General features: G+C 40.1%; 2 protein-coding genes across 2 annotated transcripts in view; one reads left to right on the forward strand and one right to left on the reverse strand.

Annotated features, from left to right (window-relative positions):
* SYT8 (synaptotagmin 8) overlaps positions 1-805 on the reverse strand; it is a 36,173-nt gene extending 35,368 nt beyond the window's left edge. The window contains exon 1 of the mRNA XM_007431678.4: positions 653-805. The gene's annotated coding sequence lies outside the window, so the exon portion shown is untranslated. The remainder of the gene's footprint in view (positions 1-652) is intronic.
* Positions 806-9,983: 9,178 nt separating this feature from the next.
* On the forward strand, positions 9,984-24,181 carry LOC103063142 (cytosolic 5'-nucleotidase 1A-like). Its single transcript, XM_088146055.1, has 7 exons — positions 9,984-10,125; positions 12,733-12,790; positions 16,901-17,068; positions 20,426-20,555; positions 21,031-21,153; positions 22,224-22,402; positions 23,317-24,181. The coding sequence occupies exons 2-7, from the start codon at positions 12,746-12,748 to the stop codon at positions 23,674-23,676; spliced, it is 1,005 nt and encodes a 334-aa protein (XP_088002181.1). The 5' UTR covers positions 9,984-10,125; positions 12,733-12,745; the 3' UTR covers positions 23,677-24,181.
* Positions 24,182-27,295: the final 3,114 nt, after the last annotated feature.

Below are 27,295 nucleotides of genomic sequence, written 5' to 3' on the forward strand. Positions count from 1 at the left end.
TTTTGGATGACTGAATATCTAAGTGTCTTGTGAGATTCACAAGTGATTAAACACCCTCAGATCTCAGTTATATGTCAGTTAGATTCATCACAAAGTCTACTTTCCAACTGTAAAAGGAACAGTCAGAGATTATAATAATAAGTATATACAAGCGATGAGACTTGTTAGACCAAAGAGAATTAAAAGTAATGAGAAGGTATTAGTATTAGCCACAGATAGGCAGGGTCCAAGCATACCCTATGGGGCCTGCAGTAAAAATATATAAATAAAATTGAGTTTCAAAATACATGGAAATTAGTTTCATATTTATTTCCTTCTTATGCAAAATTGTTTATGTCAATGTACAACACTTTTTTCCCAAGTAGGGAGAGTGCTGTTTCAGATCTGATTTCTGAATTAAGCTGCAGGAGGTTATATGTACAGGCAAAAAGGATATCATTGGAATGGACATACATGGAAATTATTAGGATAATGATGGTATCAGAAGCCATTTCCTTGTTCTTTTTGCCTTTAAAGGGTCATTCATAGCATGTACTTCCTTAAGTATGATGCATAGTAATACCTAGTTTCAATAATCATCAACAAGGTTAAACTGGCAGCTTCACAAACATACATTTAACTTTACAGTTGAAATGGAAACAAGACCACTTACTTTTTTTCTTTTAGTTTTTCTTCATTGTATCTCAGCAGAAACTTTCTTCCTCATTTTCAGCCATTCCACTTTCCTGAAGGGAGCACATCATTGCTAAAACTGCAACCCCCAGCTAAGCAAATTGAATATAATCTCCAGTGGCCTGAATGTGCATAGGTGTGGGTGGGTAAAACAGAAACTAAACCGGAAATTCTTCTTTTCCCAGCTAAGAAAACTGGATTGATTGGTTAGCCCCACCTGATTTGTTAATCTGTTTATCTTTATAGGAAAAGAAAACAATTGTGGACACTCCCAGGAGATACTAATTTTATCAAACCGTTAAGAGCATTCTGCTTATTCGTCTCTCTTTTTTATTTGCTTTCTTTTTCTCTCTTTTTTCCCCCTTTTTTCTGCCCTTTTTCTTTTTTCATTTTAGTTTTACTGTTTAGTTTTTGTTTCGCATGAAGGTTGTTTTGAATAGTGTAGACTGACTTTTGTAAGCACTGCGTTCCGTTGTTATATTTGGTCCTGTTCAAATAACGTTGCTTAGGATATTTTATAAGATATATTTAATTCCAGATCTCCTGTCAGGTATATATAATACAAATGATAATTTTAAAAATCAGCAGCTCTGGGAAAAGGCTAACAAATAATTGCCACTGGATATCTGCCTTCATCCATCTCTTTGTTTCCACAGGAAAATACCAGCTGTAGAGGCAAAACTGCTGCCAGATACTATTTGGTTATACATATGTCTCCCTAATTGTAAACTAAGTAATTATGAGATTTCAGAATCCTTTTTCAATGTATTCGTAAAATGTAATTACATCAGGAATTACAGCTACTTATGCCTAGCAGGATAGGAAAGAATGCCCCTAAGTCTGAGGTTCTGTATATCCTGTTGCATGGTTCTGTGTTCTCAAAGGCCTGTCCCCAGTTGCACTTTATAGCAGCAGCCTCCTGCTACTTCAGAGTTTTGCCACCTCAGATGAGGGCCTTCTTGGACCAGGAAAGAAGCCCGCTTGGAATCAATTTGTTGTGGGGTCTTTATGGTGGCTGGGCGGTGCTGCCAATCCTGCAGAATTTCCTCCTCCAATCAGTCTGGTTGGCTTCTTCTTTGCCACACTTTAAGAAAAATCTTGACATGTATGCTCATTCTCTAGTCTTCACTCCGTGAGCGGTCACACTTAATTCAATGCTAGATTTAGTTTTAATTTATACCATGACTAACTATCTCTCTCTCTCTCTCTCTCTCCCTCCCTCCCTACCTACCTATCTATCTATCATGATACTTATTCATGATTTCTGATGTTACCATTTGAATTTGGACTATTTTCTGTTTTTAGAATTATAGAGTTGGAAGGAGCCAATGAAGCCTTCAGAATAAGAGACCTGGCTATCAGCAGCGAGCAGAGGGTCAGTTTCAGTAATCCCACTTTACAATGCCTAGCTTGCTGCATAATCAGGGCAGGGTCTGCCTCCTCTCTTTGGGGCTATTTCTAGTGTGGAGAAAAAAATAGACAAGCCAACCTAGAGCAGCCCAGGCAGAGTCTCAAAGTCAGGCCTACTAGGTCTGAGAAAAACTATTCCTTTCAGCGCCCTGGCTTTCAGAACATACAAAGGAAATAGCGCTCATCTTTTGCTGCTGTTCTGCAAAAACTGATAATAGCTTCTGCTCCTGCAGGCAGGAGACAGCCAGCCAGCATGATTTCACTAATGCCCTTCTAAGGCAACCTATACCACCCACCATTATCACAACATGTGGTTGCAAATTCTATTATCCACCATGAATTCTTTATAGCAGTTTTTTCCTCTAAATGTGAATAAACAAATTCCTGGGGAACTATCCTCTTGAAATGCTTCTTTAATTTGGACACTGCATAAATTAATATTAGTTTAATCAGCCTAGGTTTCTAAATGGTGTTTGTTCATGTTGTCGTACTCAGGAGATGATGCTGTGTAATGTAAAAGCTCTTTCTATGGTATTTTACTTTATCTAGGATGAATGAAGTATGCAAGTCATCATCTGACATTGCATTCACTGAACACTGAACAATCATGTAGATACTCAACTATATCACATATCCACCTCAAATCAATAAACAGGGGTTCTTTATTCTTCAGATTTGCTGTGTAAATCATTCCATTCTTCTTTTTTTATGCACATAGTTCAGGAACAGAATGTGACCAAAAACACCCCCTAGATTTAATCATTAACTCCTAAACATAACAATCTTTGCATAAAGCCTGCCCTCTAACTCTTGACGGGCAAAATTCAAAATACAACAGAAAAAAAGGCGTTTTCAGAAAAGCAAGATGCAGTTCATTTACTTTAACAATGGTGTACTGTAGGCAAGACAAGACAACTCCACAAATAGTTGTTTGGATTAATAGAAAAATAGCAAGAAATAGATCGAGTGTGAGATGCATACAAGTACAACTTCCCATTCAAAACAGGTCTGTTTAGGAACCCCAAGGAGTTAATGTATGATGAGCTAGGCTAACTTATGATCTGATTCAGTATGGCAACTTTAAGAACTACTATGATTGCATGTTAATGTGTACACATTTTTACTATCTTTGTGAAGTATTATAGAGACATAGTCAAACATAAATCATATGGATGAAATATGGTGTCCCCATTACATATGTCCTTAGATGATGAACCATATGGACTCTAAGCAAATACCAAGGTAGAACTGGAGTCAACATTGCTTTAGGTTCATCTGACTTTCTTAAATATATCTGGGGGGAGGTCCGTCTCATTATTCACGTCCCATCGCTTCAGCCATGTTTACATTAAAAAGTGTTCTCTCTTAGAATGAAAAATAACAAGTTGAAGGATGTCCTTCTAAGGGGATGATTTGACACTGTCTTGTTAAATGTAGACAGTATTGGTAGTGGAACACAGTAGGGTTACATAGCGTTTTTGATTTGATTGCAGAAAGGTGCTTCAGAGCACACAAGACTGTAAACATAGCAGTTGTCCACAGCTCCTTAAAACAGCTGTGTCATTTTCTGGAATGTTTGGCAGCCCTGGTATACAATATACTGTTTAAGCTCTAAAATAAAAGACCATGGGTCTCAAGCTTTCCTGAAGTCATCTCATTTTCTTGGAAACTATCATAGATCTGGATACAAGGTATTTCTATAAATGTATTTTCCTTTATCTATCTACTGCATCGATTGTCCAGATCTTACTAAAATTGTTGAAGACAATTAGATGCATCATTAGCAGCATTCTGAACAGTCAGGGTTGGCACAGATCTTTCCCTAGAAGACAGAGAAAATGTGCTCAGTACAGCTAAGCTTATATTATGAGGCCTCAACAAGAAGCAGCACCCTGTTGACCCAGTGGATGATTTTGGAAGAAAAGCCAGATCAGACCTGTTTAGTATTCTTCAGTACTCTTTAGGACCATCTGGGAATCCAAAAGCAGTTGGCTAGATTACAAAGTGGAAAAAAAAATCCTAGCAGAAGGTAATGATAATTCACTTTATTTATTTATGTGTTTATTTATTTATTTATATTTCAAATTTAGATACTGCCCATCTCACAAAAAGTGACTCTGGATTATGACTTCCATAACTCTGCCAAGAAGATTGCATGGATAAAATTAAATCATCAGCATTTGAGCTCAACTTGAAGACTTTTTTTTTTAATAGTTTGAGAAACAGGTAGATTTGTGCTTCCCTCTGTGGCATGTCCCGGGTTATGAATAAGCATGACAGAAAAGTAATTCAGGGGAAGAACCAAACATCACAATAATCAGGGACACTGATCCTACAAATAGTGGAAACCAGCACCACTTATAAGACTTACACGTGCCTTGTTCATATAAGAAAATACATGTACTTAGTTTGTACACACACCATACTTCTATGTCTAGCTATGACTGATAACGTGAACAAGGGAAATACATTAGAAGATGTGGGTCTTCTAGTTTTTCAAAACAGACAAGGCCAGGGCTACTCTAAGCAGGCTCCAAAATGTGGGTTAACCAATATATGGCAGCAAAGAGATACAGAAACTCTTTGTATTGGACATTTGGAATTGTGCAGCTCAGATACGGTAGCTTTAAGCAAATCTTTTCTGCAATCTGGCTCAGATTGGCCCACTGAAATTTTAAGATTTTAAAAAAAAAAACCTGTAACATACAGAGTAACTTACAACAATCCCTAATAAATGAGGTTAGAAGGGGAAGATGAGGTGAATGAAATACTTTTTTCCTCCCAATTTATTTATTTATTGACAGGACTTCTGTGGCCACCTATCTCATACAATGACTCCAGGCGGCTCACAATAATCCATAAAACATAGTTAAAAACAAAGATACCCTTCCCCACAGGCACCAGACCAAACATCCTCGTAGTTCAACCCTCCCATCCTAGCCCAGCGCTTGGGGGAAGAGCCAGGTCTTCACAGCCCTCCAAAAGGCTAACCTAGTAGATACCCTCAGGGACTGAACTGAAGATAAGGAAATTGGAAATAAGGAGTGTACGTGTAATATACAAACCCAAACTTCAACAGGCCATGCTAAGTGCCTTCTATGGATTGTCATTCGTCAGGTTCCATCATGTGACAGTTTAATTCACAGAAAAGATCAGGACACCTAAGGAAATTATTCAGAATGTCTAGTTTACAGATTCATTTTGAAAAATGAGAGTGGCACCCTAATTCCTACACTGCAGTTTATAAAGCAGATCTATGTGGGAACATATTATATCCATGTTGACATAATAAAGCAACCTGTAAAAATAAGAAGTTATGGTAACCCCATATGTCCTTCTTGCATACCTGAGTTGTTTTTCTTATTCATTCCACCCTGTGATGAAGAAGTAATAAATACCAAAGGAGCCATAAGCACTTCCACCTGAATCCCAACTGTATTAAAGCCTTGTCTGCAACTTAAAGGTATGTCATCTCTTCTAGAGCAGGTCTGCCCTGTTTCTGCTTGCAGTGAAGTCAGCGTGTAATGTTATTTCAGTTAAAAGGCCTTCAGGCTTGCCTTGGCCTTTCCCTTCCTTTTCTTTTTCCAGAAGCAGCAACAACAGATTAAACCAAACCACAGAGCAGCAGAGACATATCTGTGATCTACACTCATGGAACACCTTTTCAAAAAAACTAAAAAAGCATTCATTAACCACCAGTCTTTCCAGACAATTTATAATGCACAGGAAAAAGACATTTATTCTGCATTTTCATATGCATTTGATTCATGGGACTCAGATATCCTGAGAAATTGTTCCTATGGCAGAGGTACCATATAACACAGGTTAGAGCCACTATCAAGGCCTACATTGTGGTGATAAGAACAGCGAAGCACCAATACTTCTCCGCCCTTATCATGTCCGCAGAGTGCCACCCAGCAGCCCTGTTTGGGATCTCTAGATCCCTCCTTGGTAGGGGGGATCTGGGGATTCATTTGCAGGGCCGCATGGAGGAATTTTCAGAGCATCTGCAGGATAAAATCACTTGGATTCGTTCCAAGTTGGACTCCGAGCATAGTGCAGGGTCTGGGAAGATACCAGGGGATCATTCTTGCCCAGCTATCTGGGAACGGTTTGATCTGGTTGTTCCTGAGGAAGTGGACAGGATCTTTTGGACTGTGAAGGCCACCACTTGTCATCTGGACCCATGCCCCTCCTGGCTGGTGAAAGCAGCTCAGGAGGTAACATGCAGTTGGATCCAGGTGATAGTTAATACATCTTTGCGGGAGGGAGTGTTTCCAGCTGCCTTTAAAGAGGGATTGGTGCACCCCCTCCTCAAGAAACCCTCTTTGGATTCTTCCGTACTGGACAATTTCTGTCCAGTCTCCACCTCCCCTTTTTGGGAAAGGTGGTTGAGAAAGTGGGCATCACAGCTCCAAAGGGTCCTGGAGGAAACGGATTATCTGGACCCTTTTCAGTCAGGTTTCAGGCCCGGTTATGGAATGGAAATGGCATTGGTCACACTTATGGATGATCTCTGGTGGGAGCGGGATGGTGGAAGTGCGACCATCCTTGTTCTCCTTGATCTCTCAGCGGCTTTCGATACCGCCAACCATGGTATCCTGTTGGGACAACTCAGGGAATTGGGGGTGGGCAGCACGATCTTCTGCTGGTTCACCTCCTTTCTTCAGAGCCGATTGCAATCAGTGTTGATAGGGAGTGAGAGGTCCCATCTTCGGCCCCTCCTTTGTGGGGTGCCACAGGGTTCGGTTCTCTCTCCGCTCCTTTTCAACATCTACATGAAACCGCTGGGTGAGATCATCCACCATCATGGGATGAGGTATCATCAGTATGCTGATGATATGCAATTATACATCTCCATCCCAGATGAGGTAAGTGATGCCCTCTCATGGTGCCTGGAGGCTGTGAGGGTCTGGATGGAGAACAACAAGCTTCAGCTGAACCCTGGTAAGACGGAGTGGCTGTGGGTTAATGGCTCCTCTGTATCCAGGACTTTGTCATCTTTGGTGCTGGATGGGGTAGCACTGCCCCAGACAGACCCAGTGCGTAATCTGCGGGTCCTCCTGGACTCATGGCTCCTGCTCAAAGAGCAGGTGGCAGCTGTGGCCAGGAGGGCCTTTGCACAACTTCAGGTTGTGCACCAGTTATGCCCTTTCCTGGATCGGGATGCCCTTCGAACGGTCACTCATGCCCTTGTTATCTCCCAGATAGACAACTGCAATGTGCTCTACATGGGGCTACCCTTGAAGAGTATCCGGAAGCTTCAGCTGGTCCAGAATGCAGCTGCGTGAGCTATTTTGGGGGCCTGAAGAAGGACCCACATAACACCATTGCTCCGCAAGCTGCATTGGGTACTGGTTTGCTTCCAGGTCCAATTCAAGGTGTTGGTTATCACCTTTAAAGCCCTACATGGCATGGGGCCAGGCTACCTGAGGGACTGCCTTGCCCCCATGATTTCAACCTGTCCCACCTGATCTCACAGAGAGGGCATGCTCCGGACCCCCTCGGCAAAAGAACTCCGACTAGCGGGGTCCAGAAGGCGGGCCTTCTCTGCTGTAGCCCCTGCCCTTTGGAACATCTTGCCCCCGGAGGTGAGATTGGCCCCCTCACTCCTGGCCTTTCAGAGGGATCTGAAGACCTGGCTCTGCCATCTGGCCTGGGGCAAGGAGGGAAGACATCAAGTGTGGGGTTGGCTAGCCCTTTAGAGGCCTGGCGTTGCTGCCTTGAACCATTGGCCTCCTGGACTTTTTCCTTTATTTTTTGTAATTGTGTATATAGGCTTTTAATTGTATATTTATTTATTGTTTTTAATGAGTTGTGAGCCGCCCAGAGTCCCCCACTGGGGGGAGATGGATGGGGACTAAATAAATAAATAAATAAATAAATAAATAAAATCTTCATGCTGAAATGTCCTGTTATGAGGGAAAATGTCATTCTGTTCCTTGCAGTCCCTTGGGGTGTCTCTTGAACTTGTGAATGTTGCCTGGAATTTAATTTTCCAAGTGCCACAAACACATAACAGAGGGAGCTGTTTGTTTGTCTGTTTGTTAGATTTACATGCCATCCACTCATAAAGAGTCATGGCAGCTTACAAAAATCCACAATTAAAAACAACCCCCAAATAGCAGTTTAAACTTCCATAGTAATGACTAACCCACAGTAATAGTCATTAAAAATACTAATTAAAATGCCTGTGTCTAGAGATGTACGTATGTCTACCGGCACATGTACAGTGCAGCCATGACAGAATTCTCATCCAGTGCCAGAAGATGTGCGGGTTTGTGTGTGAATCCCAACTGGCATAACAGAGACCTTATTTCCCATTCTGCAATGTCCCAGATTCAGAACTCTCATCTACCTGTAAACTCTTGGAGTATATTCACCATTTGCAGCTTGCATTATTGATCTTCTTTAATTTTAGTAACATGTTAGTGCTCTATTTTTTACTTACCACTGGCGCCTATCATGCTGCACAGTCACTAAAAACTCTGATTCACACTTCTAACTCTCCGTTCTAATGTAGATCATTAAAGCACAATCTTATGTGTATTTATTCCAAAGCACTTCCTGGTGAGTCCAGTGAGGCTTACTCTCTTGTTAGTGAGTTTAGAATTGCAGAGTAAATAATTACTCCATTCCCTTTCAACTCAAAGTTGCAGTTGGATGGCAGCAGAATTTCAAAGCCCGTTCCCTTTTTCGGAATTTACAAGGAATACAGCTGTCTTATAGAGCATGGAAACTTAGTGAGTGACTATGTCTCAGTCATTCTCCCTCAGATCAGCCTACCACACAGGTATACAAAGGGAATAAAATGAAGGCTCTGAGTTCCTGGAGGAAAAGATGGATATAAATCTAACCAATCAGAAATATAAACAGGGTGAGAGTTAAGTACAACCTTTAGTAAACAAACTAAATGCCATCACCAAGCAACCAGGATTTGTTGATCCTCCACTTCCCAGAAGAGCATTTCCATCATTTCCTGCTTAACATTATGAAGCTGTTCCCATTCCAAAAAGAAAGCCACTCTATTTATGCTCAGAGGTGCTTTTCCTCTAAAGCTATTCTGTTAAAGAAACTTGCAAGGCTCTTGTTCCTTTTTTGCCTGCCAGGGAGTTTTGCACACCAGTGAATTATGTCCACTCTTGTGCTTTTTCCCCCCCATATGGGTTAGGGTGATCACTTGATGGTTGACAATTACCTCCGTGAATGTATATACCCATGCCATAATCGTAACAAGGATATTGCACCAATAGATTATGTCTGCAGCAGGCAAAAACATTTTGGATGTGAGATTGTAATGCTAGTGGCAGGTAAAAAGGGAACAAGAGGCAATTCAATATTCTGTTTCTGCAAAACTGCATTCTGTCCCTTGAAATCCTTTGCAGATACTGGAGACAGATAGTTCTTGAATTCTAAAAAAGAATATTTAAATAAAAGTGAGGACAGACACTTAATAAATAGACCTGTTCTAATGATTCCCCTTAATATTTGTACAGTGATGTGTTTCCAAGCTATATTTTCATGTGCCTTGGATAGGTGGTATTTAACAGGGGCATGAAATTAGAGGGCTAGAAGAAAATTATAATCCAACTCTGCCAGTGAAAATAAAAACGCCTTTGGTAGGGTTATGAAAGATGACTGCAGAGTCTATCCTGAATTGAAAAGGTAGCCTACGGCAACCTTGAAATGTAACTCTGGAGCTCCTGCTATTTGTACCTTAAGCCTTGTGGAGAAATCTCAGACTATCATCACTAGGGCAATTCATCCATTGACAGGCAAGACCCCGCCCTACCCACGCCCTGCTTTTTTTTAGTCAATTAGCGCAAGGCAGTCTGGGAAAGAGAGTCCATTCCGGTCTTTTTCTTCGTAAGCAGGCATGTGATCTTCCAGAGGCACAGACTACAGTTCCCAGCATACCGGGGAACTTTTATATCATGGCAGGGAAAAAAACTGTACATAAAAGAAGCGGCATCTTCTGCTTCTAAACTTGGTGCCTCGCGTGCCGCTGTTGTTGAGACAAGCTGTCTTGATGAATAAAAGGCGGTGAGTTTGGGGGTATTTGGCTATTAAATATTTGCACATTGATGAATGAATTGCATGCGTGTTTTTGTCGTTAGAAAAATAGTGTTGGAAACCACTATTCCAACTTTTTACGAACAACCACGATCCTTTCTATCGATTCTTCAGTTGGTGCTCGCTCCTTACAAGGAAATATTTGCGGAATGCTGTTTCCTTTCATTCTGCTCTGTTTCTCCGCTTATGGGCGCCTTCCTCTCCCTGCCAGACACAAGGGGGGAAAGCGGCTTCAATATTGCACTGAATCAAAAGATTCAGTGGCTACAATATTGCAGTTCACCGGAGATGATGAAGTCCGATTTGTTATTTCTGTGTATGTAGTGAGATACAAGGAAGAAGGCGGGCCAATATTTATCTCGGACTAGTTCTTAATTTCCATTTAACTAGCAATAAAGAGGGTGACGTTTAATTTCATTCAGAGGTAACTTTTGTGAATTCTCTGAGTTGTTCCTACAATTTGTCCCTTTATATTTATTATAACTTAACTGCAAACAGGCATTCCAACTTTCGTGGTTGAAGCTGAACTGAGCAAACTGAGCATCTTAATTGTCAAGCCTGCAGTCCCCAAATTCTTTGAAGTATAAACATCTCCCCGAATCCAGTCAAACTCTCATTTATAAACATTCAGTTAATAGACTAAAGGGTGTTGTGAAATAACACTTCCTGAGAGCTTTCAAGCCTTCCCTGTGTGCAACACACTGCAGAAGCTGCAATGGCGGTTTGCTCCAAGCATGGACCACAAGCTGATTCCAGCTCTGATAGTGATAAGAATGGTAGTTAATTCACTGCTCTTATAGGAATTCTTAAATGTGGCACTTACAGTGTGTAAGTATTTATGATGGCGTTTCTTGGAAGATTTCTATAAATGAATGACTCTTTTCTATCTCCTTTGTTAAGCTTTTTACATAGGCCTCTCCTTCTACCTCCTTAAATTCTGTGGTGTTAATTCTAATCCACTTTAACTACCCTGAGAAGGTATATCCAGCAGGGAAGGCAGGGACCCTCAGTGATCTCACCGTTCACAAGCCAAGGCCTTTGAATTGCTACAATTGGCACAGCAGGGCAAAGGGCAGTCAGGAAGGCAAGGCGAGGGCAATGCAGGAGAGCAGGGCTGAAGTAGGTGCTGATCCATGGCAATATAAAAACAACAATTAAAAAACAACAACAAGCTCCTAGAAGTGTCTAATTGGCCAGGGTTGGGAGGTAGTGGGGAAGGTGGTGGACTAGACTACCCTGGACTGGATAGACCTTGGTCCTTTTATATATTTAAGCAATCTTGCAAGGCAAGCAAGCCTACATTTGCTGCAATGTTGGAACTGTAACATGCTGTCGAGTGGCATGGCACGTGCACTATAGACATTTTATATTCCAGACTGAATATTATCAAGAACCTGTTTTTACTCCTTCTTCCTAAAAATTAACATTAAAAAGAAAAAAAACCCATAATTGCTACTAACCACAGATATCTGTTCTTCTCCTTATTTTAAAATGTATTTATTTCTTGCATTGATATCCCACCTGTCTTGTGCAAGCACAGTAGGTATACATGGGGGCTTCCCTCATTTTATCCTACAGCAACTCTGTGAGGCAGGTTAGCAGATGGAATTACTGGTCCAAAATAATCCAATAAGGTCCTTAGTCAAGTGCAAACTAAAACCTGGGTCTGCTTGGGCCCAGTCTGTCCCTCCACAGCTTCCAATTAGCAGCAATTATTTTATTGAAAGAACATAAGTAATGACAAGCTTTACTGGATGAAAAGTTCTGTCAATGTGATACATCGCCACAAAGAATGTATTGGTTCAGGTTTGTTTGTTTGTTATGAAATGTAATGCTTTTTTGCGGGGGGGGGGTGTCCCAAAATGTTAAAGCCATTTTTTGTCTGGTTATAAAGATGCACGTATTTTTAATTCAAAGAGATGTATTTCCATTATGAATAGCAGAGAAGCCAGCAAATCAATACAAAAGTGCCACCCTTTACTCTGGACTCCGTTAAACTGTTATAACTGAATGTTAGCTGGATATTTATTGACCTATTTGGGGTTCTCACTCTGTGTATTTCCTTTTCAGCAAGTTGCATGACTAAGCTGTTATTTCTCAGCTCACTGTGGTTTATATATATTTCATCATTCACAATTTGATCCTGGCTCCATAGAACAACATTTTGTCCAATTACTGTATATGAAAAGGGTATGCTGAGCAAGAGCAGGCCCTGTTGTAAGGCAGAGTAGGCAGTGGCCGCAGACAGACAATGCTTGTAGATAGCAGGCCTCCAAGTAGAAGTGTGCCTTGTCATCAGCTCTGCATCCCCTATGCTAGTCTGTTGCCTTCCAGAGCAATAGAAGATGCTCTCCCATTGCCAGTATTAACAAGAGGCTTTTGCTCATGGAAGGAACACCATCTTGGTTTTTCAGAAAGCTTTTTACTTCACTCTGTCTTACAGCATATCATGGCACAGACATGAGAAAGAGTGTTTTCTTCCTCTTTTGGGAATAAAAGATGTCATAAAGTCTGATGTCAGCTCTCTTGGCATTAAATGAATTTGATGGATCAGCTATTTTCTTTTCCCCCTTCAAGGTTAGAATAGAAGATGGCAGACCCTGATAGCACCATCATAAACACCAGCATAAACCAGGTGAAGTATTAATTACAGCAATGCTTTACATGCACTGTTTGAAAGGTTTCTGCAGCTGTCTGCTTCTTGCGTGTGGTAAGTTTTGGTGCTCAGTTTCTGCAAATCATGAAGAAAGCTCTTTCATTTTGCCTAATATTGGGCCAGCACCAGGCCTGGGTTTCCAAAACAGTCTTATCTGGTTCCAAGCTCCTTGTTTCCTGACTTGATACGTCCAGCCCTTAAAAGTAGGGGGATTTGCTTATGACGGTGTTTCATAAGATGCTAACCTATGTTTAACTAGTATGTGGTTTGTAGAATTAACTCAATGATTCTAGGGTTGGGCAATCACAGTTCATCTTGCAGAGGCAACGTGTCTTGTCTTGTCAGTGCACTTTGTGTGGCTTTGCAACCATGATTGGCACTTCGGATACTTGAAAAAGAGTGCAAAGCAAGGTAAACATAACCACTTCACTCTGCCTTTAGAAACAAAAAGGCTGCATGGTTGTAGGAAGCACCTTCTAAAGAGTGCTTTGCACAAACCTTCAGCAAAGTGAAACACCCCCATGGACATTTTGCACAGGCTACTGGATTCACAAGAACCATAAACTAACCCATAGAGGTTAGGCTCATACAACATCCTTTATCACAATTTATCTCACTGCAGTTTAGCCAGGTGTGTTATGTAAACCCATCTTGTGTGTAAATTACATAAATCTTCTCATTCTCCTTCCTTTGTCTTTGAAATTTTGCTAACAGCTATTTTATTTCTACAATTTAGAAGATACTCTACTTGATATGACTCTGGACAGCTTACACTTTAAAAGCTAGAAACAGTAAAATAAAGAAATAGATCTTGTGTGTCCAGAAGAAGAAATACACAAGCAAGCAAAAAAAAAGCCTATAGGAGCTCGACAAGCACCCTATCACAATAGCCGAGTTTTCAAAGAATTTCTGAACGTCATCAGGGTGGGAGCCATAGGGATTTCTGAGTGCTCTGCATGCTGATCCAGAGGGATGGGGTCACAACTCAGAAGGCTATTGGTTGGTGCCCCTCACTAGGTTTCCAGTGCTGCCCTTTGCTTAGGGGAGGATCTGTTTTAGTAGAAGTGCAAGTCTGGTTAAGCAACAGCACTAACTGGCTTAAACTGACATTCTGCTATGAGGACTAATCTCCTCTGATTCTTCTAGATAATTTTTACTCAGTTTGGAACGAGACCTTAGAGGCAAAGTATGCAACTGTACATCTGTCTTTTTTAGCTTTGTAATCTTTGGGTTTTAAAACAGAGTAGCTAATGGATATTGATTTTGATATTGAGAGAAGATGTTGAGAAGGGAAATCTAAGCAAAGCTTCCCCCCGAGAAAGTATCTGTATAACCTTGATATTGCAAAACATCATAAGAGATCTTAACACCTGTTTTTTAAAAAAATTTATTCAATAAACACATACACATACATACAAATATAACTTATTTCCAACTTCTATTACTTTTACATATATATTTAGTAATTACAATTATAGAATGAAACATTAGACATGCACCCCACCCCCAGGACCAACATTTTACTTAATCATTCCTCTTTCCAAAAATATAGTAATTTAGAAATGGAAAATTTTTATAAATTAAAGCAAGAGATTAAAAAGTTGGAGGATTATAGGAAAATTAAATTATCATGGTTTGGCAGAACAGCAATGATTAAAATGATGATTTTATCTAGAATACATTTTTTATTTAGGATGTTACCAATTAAGGTATCAGAGATAGAGATGAAGAGCTGGCAAACCATATTTAATAATGTTTGTAATGACAAGATAGGAAGGGTGAATAAAAATAGATGGTATAAGTCTCAAAAAGCTGGAGGACTGGGGCTTCCAAATTTAAGACTTTACTATATAGCTAATCAAATAAAATATATTATAGATGGTCTGGTAGGACAAGGAGAGTTGAACTGGTTAGAGATGGAAACGTAAGAAGTGGAATGGAAATTGGAAAATGTATTTTTTAATAAACTAAATAAGAACAGCTGGATGGGGTTGAGAACCCCTTTTTAAAAACTATTTTAAGGATTTGGGCAAAATATAAAGAGAAATTAATGCCAGTTGTCTCCCCATTGACCCCAGTGGTGGTGATGGAAAAACTCCCTACAAATTTAAAGAAGGAGTTGGAAGAGGAATTAAAGGAGAAGAAAATATTTCGAATAAAGAATTGGGCAAAAGAAATGAATAGTAAAGATAGAATAAGAGAGATGTTAAGGGGAAGAAAGATATCGTGGTTTAACTATACAATTAGAGAAGTGGACTAGAGAGTGGATAAATGAAAAAAATGTGGAGACTACACAAGATTCGAGAAGATGATTTTAGAGAGAGAAGATAAGACAATACAGTTATTAAAGGTGAAACAAGTGAAATTTATAAGATAGTATTAGAAATTGAAGATCGACAAGATTATCTCAAATCTGTATGGGATTATGATTTAACACAAATAAGTAATCAGAGTTGGGGGAAGATATGGGATATGCGTATTTTAAAAACTATGTTGGTAAGGATAAAGGAAAATTACTTTTAAATGGTCTGGAGATGGTATCTGACACCTGTAAGATTAAACCAAATAGATAGAAAATATTCAGTAACATGTTGGAAGGGATGTCAGGAGTCGGATACTTCTCTCCATATGTGGTGGAGTTGTAAACAGGTACAGAAGATCTGGCCACAAGTATTTAAAGAGATAAATGAGTTAATTGGGATAAATTTGGAAGTATGTCCGGATATAGCACTGTTATCAATATATGATAAGAATAAATGCACTCAAGCTACTAAAGATTTAATTACAAATTTAATGACGGTGGCAAGACTAATGATAGCTAGAGAATGGAAAACACAAGGCAATTATCAAATAGAGGAATGGTATAAAGAAGTGTGGGATATTGCAATCAATGATAAATTAATATGTAATAGTAAAGTTAGAAGGGGGTTGCAAAGTCGAAATGACTTAACTCCTGTTAATGCTCTGCCTTCTGTCTTATTGGAATGAATACATATTGATGTATTCCTTTGTAGAGATTCCTTGTCATTCAGTCACCATTATATAACTCCAAGTAAGGTTCCAGGTGGATTATGTACACATTGTATCTCATTCTCCATGCAACTTCAGTGATGTCATTTTTAAAGATGCCAATTTTAGCTTGTTTTTAAATTATTTTATGATTTCTCCATGAGAGCTGTTAATTGTTATCATAAATTAACCAATTGTTACAAATTGATTGTGAGTTGGGTAAAGTGTTTCTTGGCAGTTTTTATTTTCTGGTCATGTCTATATATAGATTTTATATAAAATTTAAAGTTTAATTTCAGAAATATTTTAGAGTGGGTCTGTTTACTTTTGAAGTAGTTACATTAACTAGTTTTGAACAATATGCCTTTAACCTGAAAGGGGAAATGTTCAGTAACATGGGCAAAAGCATATGTGAGAACCTGTTACCCTCTAAAGCTTTTATGTCTCTTTTCTGGATCTCCTGGAAGTATCAAGCTGGCTACTGCTGGTCATTTATTCATGCATTTAATTGGGGAGTGGAGCTCCAGCCGCTTCCAATTTTCCCTTTTCCCAGTTTTCCCTATTTCTAGTTCTGCCTAGTTGAGCGTATCCTCAATGCAATTCATATGATGAGTTAGCATCCAGTCTAAAAAAGGGTGTATGCCCCAAGTCTCACAGTGAAAAGGAAGTTTTACAGTGGCTGACAGAGACTGTGGCTTCCCATTATATGCATGAAAGTCTGCCCTGGACACTGTTATGGAAATGACATGATGAGTACTGGCTGATTGCTGTGCTGAAAGTTTCCTTTCTTGCTGACTGTTTTCCTTGCAGTTCCTTTTTTTGGCAGCGTGCAAGGTGAGATTTGGGCTTCTAGGCTGAAGTCCTGTGTAATGCATAGTGGATAGCCTGCTGTAAATACAAGTTTTGCAGAGTTTCTGACAATTAGTTTTCTGAATACAGTATACAGTGCTGGATCACAAGCAAGATGATGTAGTCAGTTGATAACGAGAAAGATATGAAAGAGGAGAATGTACGAAGCTTCTTTCTCTTCCTTTCCATCCCTTTAATATTAGCTAAGTCTGTGTTCTTGGACATCTCCAGAAAGATCCAAAGGAAGCGTTGGTTATTGCTGTGACAACAAGGGCCATTTTCAATTTGGAGAGGGAGCATGAAATCTTCTTAACGAAGGGCAAAGATGAGTATGTGAAACATCAGCAAACAAATGAGAACAGCCCCTTGGAGCAAGGAACAGCTTTTGCTTTCATTCAGGTAAAAAAAAAAACACAGAACAAAACCTGGATTTCTTTTAGCAAGATATTTGTATGAAATACACACTGTGTGTTTTAAAGAGAGTCCTCATCCAATGTTCATGTACCAAATTAAAACAAAGAGTAAAGGCAGAAGTGACATTTGTAACAGCAGTCACTGGGAGTTTTTCACTAACAATGATTCTGGCTTGGTAACAAGTTTTATATCCACATGTATGAAGATAAACAGGTTTTGGATCAGTGTTAAGTCTCTCCCTCTTTTGCCTGTAAATTGTAATCCTAATGTATACTCCATTTTTCTAAGAAATAAGGACTTCAATTGTTAGGTGATACCTGGGTATTCCTTTACGATGAAGTTACAAAAGGCTTACAGGAATTTTGTAATATTTGTGTCTCATTTATAAGCAGAGGCTGAGCATAAGTAAAGTTTCACAGTTGAAATACTCAGTAACATCCCCCCAACTTTTCACAGCATTAATTTTATTTTCTGACCTCATTTCCACTGTGTGTCCCTGTTCCACATCTGTGTTTGTCTTCGTGTCCTGTTTCCCATCTGTATTCACACTGTGACTCTGTTCGCAACTTCAGAAAATTGCAAGAATCTTTAGTTACATAAACATAGAGCTGGGAGAGTTTCTTTAGCCTTTGTTAATCTCATAAAACCCTTACTACTCTGTCCAGTTGTTAAAACCGTGTCCAGCAGTTTTACCAGTCTCATTGGTTTGGCAGACGCTGCTCAACACAAGGCTGGGAGAGAGCCCAAGATGATGCCCACCCCAACCCCAATCCCTTGAAAGGATTTTATAGCAGTGTTGGCCATTACCACAGCATGGTTGATCCTGCCATCATCCCCTCAGGCAATTCACTCACCGCCTTTTAGCCAGCAGCTCACTCCATCTTGGCTGTTTTGTTTAGCCTTTCTCCTGTTCATTGACCATTATTTTAGTTTTCTTCGTACAGGCTGGGAGAATGCCACTTCCTTTCTCATCTCCTGGGTTTTTTGTTTCCTTCATTGAACTGGGAAAAAGAAGTCCCATGGTGGCATGATCCAAGTCAGAGCCACCATGGACAGAGCTGGGAGTCCTTCCCCATTCCCACTCCTTTTTCACCCCTCACCTTGTATGGCCAGGATAGGATGGTGTATTTAAAGAGGTGACCATTTTCGTGGAAGAAATACATAGGCAGATTACAAAGATCCAATGTGTTATTGTGGTTAAGGTAATGAACTAGGAACTGGGAGGCTCAGGTTCTCATTATTCCTCAGCCACAAAAATTCATTAGGTGACTTTGGGACAGTCACTCTCTGTCAATTCAACCTACCTCACAGGATTGTTGTCTGGGAAAAAATAAGAGGAGGGAGTGGTATGGACATCCAGTGGATGAAAGGTGGGATAGAATTCCAATAATACATACATACATACATGTATGCCACCACCAGGGGGAGTTACTTGGGTCCCAAACAGCCCAAGGTTAATTGATTGAATCATTTGTCTGAGTTAGGATGTTTACATAAGACACCCCTCCCTGCCATAATCTAATTGATGTGTAGAGAAGCCATATACAGGTAGTCCTTGGTTAAGGACTGCCCTGTTTAGCGACCATTTGAAGTTACAGTGGCACTGAAAAAAGTAACTTTATGACCAGTCCTCAAACTTATGACCATTGCAGTGTCTCCATTGATCGCAATTTGGGTGCTTCATAACCAGTGTGCATTTACGACTGTCACAGCCTCATGTGATTGCCATTTGCAAGTTTCATAGCCAGCTTCTGACAAGCAAAGTCAATGGAGAACCTAGCAGTAAAATCGCAAGTCTCCATCATGTGATGTATCACTTAATGACCACAGGTGATTTGCTTAATGACCACAGCGGAACTGATATTGTAAGTCTGGTGCAGTCATGTAATGTTTCACTTAACCTTGTTGCTTAGCAATGGAGTAGCCAGTCCCAATTGTGGTTAAGTGAGGACTACAAATAGCCCTCACTCAATGACCCTAATTGGGACCAGAATTTCCATCGCTAAGTGATGTAGTCATTAGGTAAAACATGTGAGCACACCGCTTAGCAACAGTTGTCATTAGGCCAGAACCTCATGCTTCTCCTACCCTGCTGTGCTTGCCTCTACTTCAACTCCCCCAGCCGCCTGTCTCTCCCCCATCTCTGCCCTTTTGGGCACCCTACACTCTGCCACCTCTGTGCTCCACCTTGCACCCCTGCCACCCCCAGCTGACCTTTGCCATCTTCCTCCTGCTGCTGCTGCTGAGGTGCGCCCGGCCTGGCCTTTCACAAAGCAGCTGCTGGTCGTGCATGTCTTTAAGAAGGGGGTGCAGGGTGGGTTGCAGGCCAGAGAGCAGGGTGGTGGGGGTACAGGGAGAAGCACAGGGAGGCTGGATGGCAGGGGCGTCAGAGCACCAAGCAGCAGGGGTGGCTGAGTGCAGGGTGGAGCACAGGGCAGCAGGGTGAAGGCAGAGTGCAGGGCAGCAGGGGCAGTGGAGGGCAGAGTGGCAGGGGTATGTGGAGCACAGGGTGGCAGGAGTGGCGGGGGTGCAGGGCAGCAAGGATGCAGGGCAGGGTGCAGGGTAGCAGGGGAGACAGAGCACAGGGTGTCCAAAAGGGCAGAGGTGAGGGGGGAAATGGGGGGGGGAGTTGAAACACACCTTGTGTCATAAATGTGGATGGGCTGCCAAGTGCCTGAATTTTGATCACATGACCACAGGGGCACTGCAATGGCCATAACTTCAAGGACCCGCATAAGTACCATCGATTCAGTGCTGTCATAACTTTGAACGGTCACTGAACAAATGGTTGTTACATGAGGACTACCTGAATTTGTTTTGGGACATGGATTGATAGTTAATTTTTCTGTCCCTACATGAAAAAAAAGTTTTAAAAATATATGCATCTTCTTATGAGGTTCAGGAGGAGTTTTGCAGAGATGCCGTAGGTAATGAAAACATATATCCCGGGGGGTCCACAGAGTATGGTAAAAAAAAGTCAAAATGGTGACCATGGCATTGTGATTAAAGCTTTGCCCATTTTTTATGGGTGTTGCACATGTAATGCACATAAAAATGGATGTGGAGCTTCAATCTCACCATTGTGGCTACCATCTTGACTTTTTTGACCACATCCTGCCAACAGCCCTGCATATATCTATTATCTATTGCTATTCAAGGTTTTTCCATTTTCAGAGTTCATTCCAGATGATTAATATGGACATATGTTTTCAGGGTGAATGTATGAACTTTCAAACAATTGCCACCACACGTAAGCTGTGGTTTTTGCCAAGTGTATCCATATATGGCCATTAAAGCATTCAGAGAAACCTGTAGTAATGCATCTCTGCCTGTCCCTTTCAGGCAGTGCAGTTTGTGAACAAGAAACTTCTTGAAAGAGACCCCGAGGAAAAGGGCCTGTTTGATGTCATTGTTCTCTCCAATAACAGTCCAGAGAGCGGTGTGCGAATAATCAACAGTGTGAAACAATATGGTAGGTTGCCTGTTTGAGTTGGTCACCCAAAGTTGGGTGTCTTTGATCCAGTTACTCTCTACCTCACAGGGTTGTTGTTGGGAAAAATAGGAGGAAGGGGTGCTGTGTATGTGCCATGAGCTGCTGTGCAATATAAATCTGATATAATAAATATAACTGTAACTTTAATATTCTCATATGAGGGAAATTACAGGGCTTGAGGATTAATTATTCTTCTACCAACTCCATTTTTTTTTCATTTTTCATCGTCATACTTAGTCAAACCACCCTTCTCTTCTTTCCCTACAAAGTTTCAAATGTGCTCTTGCTCCATTTCATTCTCCATTAAGAAAAACCATCTGGAGGAGCCAACTAGCCACTTCATAGCTTTTAGTAGTTGGATTGCAAGAATGAGACTTCGTGAAACATTTTGTTGTTGCTTCAACCTCTGTTTGTATTCTTCCTTTACAATCTTTATTTGTTTCTGGATTTTAAGGTTTGGAAATCTCTAAGTTTTGCTTTGTCAGTGATGAAGATTCTACCCAATATTTGAAAGCCCACAATGTGAAACTTTTTCTCTCAGCTGACCCAAAAGATGTGTGCAGTGCACTCCAGAGAGGTTTGTTCTTTTCTGTTCCTTCCCTTTTTAACTGAAATACTTACTTTTCTTATATTTTGTTGCTCTGATTTTCCTGATTATGTCTTGAGACAAATATGCTTCCTCCATTATATTCCATCACAAATTCTGCAAGGGCCCTCTTGACAAACCGCTTCATGTTCTTCCAAGTTCAGACAACAAGGATCTCCTCCATGTTGGCTTTCCAACTCTGACATTCTGTCAATGACTTATACCAGGTTATTTCTTAGCATAAATGCTGAGGGGAGCAAGTGGTGGTAGGTGCTCTAAATCCCAGTTGGTGTCACTGTTTAGCAGGGCAGGTTTTTCTCAAGTTAGCTGCTATCAGGGAAGTAAGTCTGTTTCTCATTAAAAAGCCAGTTTGAGCTAGTCTGGTCTAGTGGTGAAGGCACCAGGCTGGAAAGCAGGAGACGGTGATTTCTAATCCTGCCTTAGGCATGAAAGCCGGCTGGATGACTTTGGGCCAGTCACACTCTCTCAGCCCAACTCACCTCACAGGGTGGTTGTCATGGGGAAAATAGGAGGAGGAAGGAGTATTAGGTAAGTTCGCCACCTTGAGTTATTTATAAAAATAATAAAGGTGGGATAAAAAATCTTTAAAAAAAAAAAAAAGAAGAGGCATTTTCTGTCATGCTCAGAAAATTTCAGTAGAGCCATTACAAGCACATTGAAAAACACTGATCTATTGCATTCTTTTCTAACTTGGTGCCCTCCAGAATTGCCAGGCAATTGAGAATTCTGAGAATTGTAGCTCTTGTACAAGAGGAGATAGATAGATTTCCTATGACTCTTCACCCACCCCATGGAAGATAAGGAGAACTCAGATGACAAGAAAAGTTGTCAATTCTGACATCAAAAACATATGATGGTTTCTCCTGAGGGATCTATGCAGTCATACAGCATTTCTCAAACATTTCTGTTTTGTGCAAAAAATATAATCCATGCTATCTTTAGGAAATCAGTGATGACAAGGAATGTCTTCTTAAACTGGGGGCAGAGCCAAGCTGTCTCTACTGAACAGCTACAAGGTAACAAGTCTATTTGTCATGCAGGAGTTTCAGCAGCACTCATCTTTCAGCAGGAGATACAGGCTCCCAGAACTCAATTACGAGTTGTCTTTGATGGTGATGCCGTACTCTTTTCGGATGAGACTGATCGTGTCTTTCATGAGAAAGGTCTTGAGGAAGCAGTGCAATATGAGAAAACTATGGAAACTGTGCCCATGGGAGAGGTAAAGTTGCCTACATTCCTCAGAAGATGTCCCTATGTTCTTTTTTAATTTCTTTTTGAGATAGTGTTTTCAAAGTTCATTGTGCGGGTCTGACCTTAGCATCTTCTATGTGCAAAACATGTGTTCTGTCACTAAGCCTGAACCAAGGGGTGTTATCTAAATTAGGCAGCAACTGGTTTGCGTGCCTCCCCCAACACATCTTCCTAGTATCTTCCCACTGCTGTTGCTAATCTTCTTGATGGGCAGCTCACCCCCAATCTTCCCACGTGTTCCCACCAGCCTGCCCACCCCCTGGTCTTTCCAGTGTCTTCCCACTACTGCTTCCCAGTCTCCGTGTCAACCCACTCCTTCCATCTTCAATTGTATGTTTTATAAAAATTGTAAAAATAGTATCTTTCAATTTATCACAGAATGACAAAGGATGAGATATCTTAAAAAAAGAATTAACAGCTGTTTAAACCAAAGTGAACTGTCTAGATAATGCCTCTGCTTTAACTTGACAGGTACCGTTCAGTTGACAGGCTTACTGATGAGGAATTTGCTTTAATGCATCTGTTTATGTCTACAAAGCAGCCATCTGTATGCTTGTTACATAAACAATTAGTGATTATGAAAATTAGACAAATATTACTGAATTGAGAAATCAAAAAAACAGTATAAAGTTGTTCCATATTCCCTGATGCTTGAATGGATTCAGATTCACTATTTTACTGAATTGCCTTCATGACCATCCCTTATTGTTAATAGGCTAAAGTAAGATCCCCATGTGGATCATATTGTTCATTGTAAAATAAAATTGTGATAAAGTTTAATTATCCATCTCTGAGTGCAATAACTGGGTCTTCATTTCTGCTCTCCAGCTGTCTGCAAAATAATACCGTAACATTCTCTCTGTTTCCTACCATATTTTCCAGGGTCCACTGAAAGCCTTTGCATTGCATCTTGGGAAGATGCGCAAAAAATTTGGCCAAGAGGACTCTCCCATCCGCATCTATTTGGTAACTGCCCGCAGTGGCCGTGATATGGGTATCCGGGCCATCAAAACTCTTAGGGAATGGGGACTGCCAACTGATGAAGCCTTCTTCATGGCTGGAGCTCCAAAAGGTCCTATCCTCTCCAAGATCCAGCCCCACATCTTTTTTGATGATAATCTTCACAACATCCAAGGTGCTCAAGATGTTGGCATACCCTCTGCGTTGGTCCCTTGTGGCTGCCAGAAGGGATCACAGGACCACAGTGTTCTGACACTTAATAATACTAATGTTTCTAACTAAAGGGACATGAGTAAATTTTTAAATGTACAGTGAATGCAATGTTTGGAATAAATTTATGGAAAATATGAAGTGACTTTACTCAAGCAGAGGAAGATTCTCACTGGAAAAAAAGGGGGGGGGAGGAATCAATGCTTAACATGTAGCAAATTGGTTCCTTTCTCCCTTTGCCTGAACATCTTATTTTCCATTGACTACATTTAGAGATTCTGTGTATATACTGCAAAAGGTCATTCCAAACAAAGCATATATACTCTGGACTTCTCTACTGTTTAGAAACCCAGAGAAAAACTACTTGCTTGGGACACAGAGAAAGGCTCTGCTTTCAAGTGGAATTACTGTAATCATCAGAATTCCATTTCAGCACTTCCATGAAAAATTAACTGTTCTGTCTAAATACAGCTAGATTTGAGGTTGAGAATTCAGTCATAAACCAAACAGGTTTCCACATGGTTGCTCCTGGTGATACCGATTTGCTGTAGGTCTTATAAAGAATGATCTTTTCTCATTTCAGGGTGTGTTAATCCTTCCACATTGATTGTGTCTGCCCTTTTTGCTGGATTCTGAGAGTCTCCCAGCTCCTTTCTTTCCATCCCTAAGAGTCTCCAGAATTGAGCTGCTGAATTATGACAGCAAACCACTAGTTTGGTAGAAAAAAAGCAGGGGAATGTTTAAACCTTGACTTGGGCTTAATTTATCAGGGGGGGGGGGAAACCCTCTATCTGCAACCCCCGAAAAGGTCTCCCACCACCCCTAGAGATCCATCCCCATCACTTTGGTGACATAATTCCATTACCAAGGTACTGTGATTCTTGGCCACCCTGTCCCCTAACCCAAAGTGATTCAGCCACTTCAACCTTTAGCCAGCCCTTGGAAATAATTTCAGACAAGGCCTTTGAAGATTGCCTGCTGCTCACGTGCAAGGAAGAATTGTCAAAAGTTGGGAGTGAAATTCTGAAGTGGGTTTTTTAAAAAATTAAAGAAAAGATGGAACTTACTTTAAAATGCTTACTTTATTTAGGCACAAGGGAGTTATTCCTTTAATGATATTAGAAAATAGAGCATAAATAATTTAAATGGTTCTAAGGGTCAACATCTTGGCTAATCTTGGAAAAAACTAAGCAGGATGAGATTTGAATACGAATTCTGGGGCCTAGACTATACATGCCAGAAGTAGACAGTTGCAAACTATTTCCATATTGTTGCCAAGAAAAATGATTTTATATGTAACGCAGTTGGTACCATCTGATAATGACTCCCGCTTCTCTTGGTTCCATTTCATCTCCTATATTTTTTATAGTTATTTTAATTGTGGTCAGTCCTATTGAACTGGATATCTAAACAGTCAATAAATGAATGGGATGGTAATTGCTCTGTTCTTCTGTTATTAAAAAGCAAATACTGACTGTGTCCATGATATAATGGCACTTGTTCCAGTTGTGACCATTCCTGTAGCAGGAGACCCTGGCAAGAATAACTCGCTCCCTTGCCATCTCTAGAATAGACTACTGCAGTGGACTGTGCATGGGACTGCCTTTGACGCATACTCAGAAGCTAGCGTTCATGAAAAATGCAGTGGCCCACTTGCTGATAGGTGACAGCCATTCCAGCCATGAAATTCTGATTTTGTAGATGCTGCACTGGCTTCCAGTGGGCTTCAGAGTAAAATTTAAAAAGTCCTTCGTGGCTTATCACCCAGGTATCTCTAGCACTGTCATTTTCGGATAGAACTGATCCATCTCTCCCATTCATATCTAGAGATCTTGAGAGTCTCCTGATCATGAAAGGTTCAAGAGGAGCCCAAAACACAATGCTTTTCTGTATGGACTTCCCATGGAAAGCCAGATAGCACCCTCCTTAATGCCATCTAGGAAAATATGAAAACAGCTATTTCATAGTGCTTTTAATCTATCCTTTTAACTATAAAGTTGCTGTGAGTTAACATAGGGTAGATGGATAGTTTATGAATTTTATGCTAAGTTCTTATGATTTTATTGGTTATATTATGAACCACCAGGAGACTTTTGAAGAATCTGGTGGTATACAGATACCAGTCAGTCAATCTGGAACTCTGCTGGTTATCTGAGTTGTGTAATGCATCCTATATACCTGCAGTATATAGGTAAGCTGATTAATTCCAAATGTTAAATATTGAGAATTCAAATATAAGTGATTCCAATATTCTGTATTCTGTAATAGAGAGCTCATGCTAAGTATCAGATGTGAGGAACTGCTACTTATTTTGCAAGAACTCACTTAGGTTTCAACATAATGTGATAATTGTGTAATTGCAATTCACATATCTAGTTTAAAATGGCTGTCAGTGAAGGGAGTTAACTCTTTCCTCCTACACTAATATTATTCATTGACAGTGTGGAACATTTTTATACCGACACACATACTGATATTCATGTTTATGAACACTTCATAAGAGCATTTTAATATATCTTTAATTGACAGAACTACTGCTTGCCAAGTAAAATGTGTTGGAATTATGCTTATTACAGCAAAACACTTACAGTAAGCAGAAGCATCAGAAGGCTGCTGTAAGAAAGAGGATGTTCACTGGTTTTGTTGAAAAATAGTTGGGCATATTCACTATAAGAGATACAAATAATGCCTTACGACTTTATTCTACTAAAAAAATCGACCATTTTTATAGAAGCTTAAGGAGAAATAGCTTCTAGAGTACTGATTCTCAGGCTTTAGAAACTTAATTCTACCAGTATAGTAGAAGCCCAGGTATTTTATGGTTTTATTTATTTATTTATTGAGAAAGTCATTAATGGAGTGACAGGAAATCTGCAATTATATTTATCATTTATTGCTATTTAAAGAATAACATTTCAGTTATTTATCCTGTGTTACACTTAATTATGTATGATGTAATAAATAAATAAATAAATGGACAAGTCCATTTATGGACAACCACTGATTTAGGATAACTAATAGACCAATCTTGCCATCCCAAATTGTCCACTAGAAGACATCATATAGCTCTTTAGCACAATAGTTATGATGTGCTCTATTTCTACTATTCAAAAGAAAATTAAATGGGTACATTCCAAATGTTATTTTGTTCAATTTTTGGTGAGATAAGGTAGAATGTATTCAAATGGATTATATGTCTATTTTAAATACTGTAGTCACTAGCTTCTTCTGGAATTAGCATTTAACTAAGGACAAACTAGGAGGCAAGATTAAGGAGAAAGCCAAAGATGGGATCCAGGAAAAATCAGTGGTACAATAATATGCCACAGCTGAAGGACACAACCTTAACTGGCATAGGAAGCTATCTCCATTCCATTCTGTCCAGGAAAATCCAGTGAATAGTCTGGATTCACAAATATACTCTAGGAACTGGAAGTACAGTACTTAGAAGCTGCCACCTGCAATGTTATGGTTCACCAGAGCAACTATCCACAGCTCCTGCCACTCCTACCATTTTACTATTTAGTGAGATATATGTTCCAGTCACCTGCAAGTTGTAATAATTATGATGCAAAAATTATATTTAATCTGCAGACTGCAACCTATAAAATAACTGTACCAAGATGAGTGCCTACATAACATTGGACATAACCAGCAGTTGGACACACAACTCACATTTGCAGTAAAAGTA

Source organism: Python bivittatus, unplaced genomic scaffold, assembly GCF_059951505.1.
Source record: "Python bivittatus isolate LINGU-HERP-01145 unplaced genomic scaffold, Pbiv_v1 ctg000480_np1212, whole genome shotgun sequence".
Lineage (NCBI taxonomy): Eukaryota > Metazoa > Chordata > Lepidosauria > Squamata > Pythonidae > Python > Python bivittatus.

What these genes read in the sequence shown, in the direction of transcription:
- LOC103063142 (XM_088146055.1), top strand. Translation starts at nt 12,746, where the DNA reads ATGGCAGACCCTGATAGCACCATCATAAACACCAGCATAAACCAG. An exon ending in CAGCTTTTGCTTTCATTCAG is followed by an intron (nt 17,069 to 20,425) that starts GTAAAAAAAAAA and finishes TGTCCCTTTCAG; the next exon opens with GCAGTGCAGTTTGTGAACAA. An exon ending in AAACTGTGCCCATGGGAGAG is followed by an intron (nt 22,403 to 23,316) that starts GTAAAGTTGCCT and finishes CATATTTTCCAG; the next exon opens with GGTCCACTGAAAGCCTTTGC.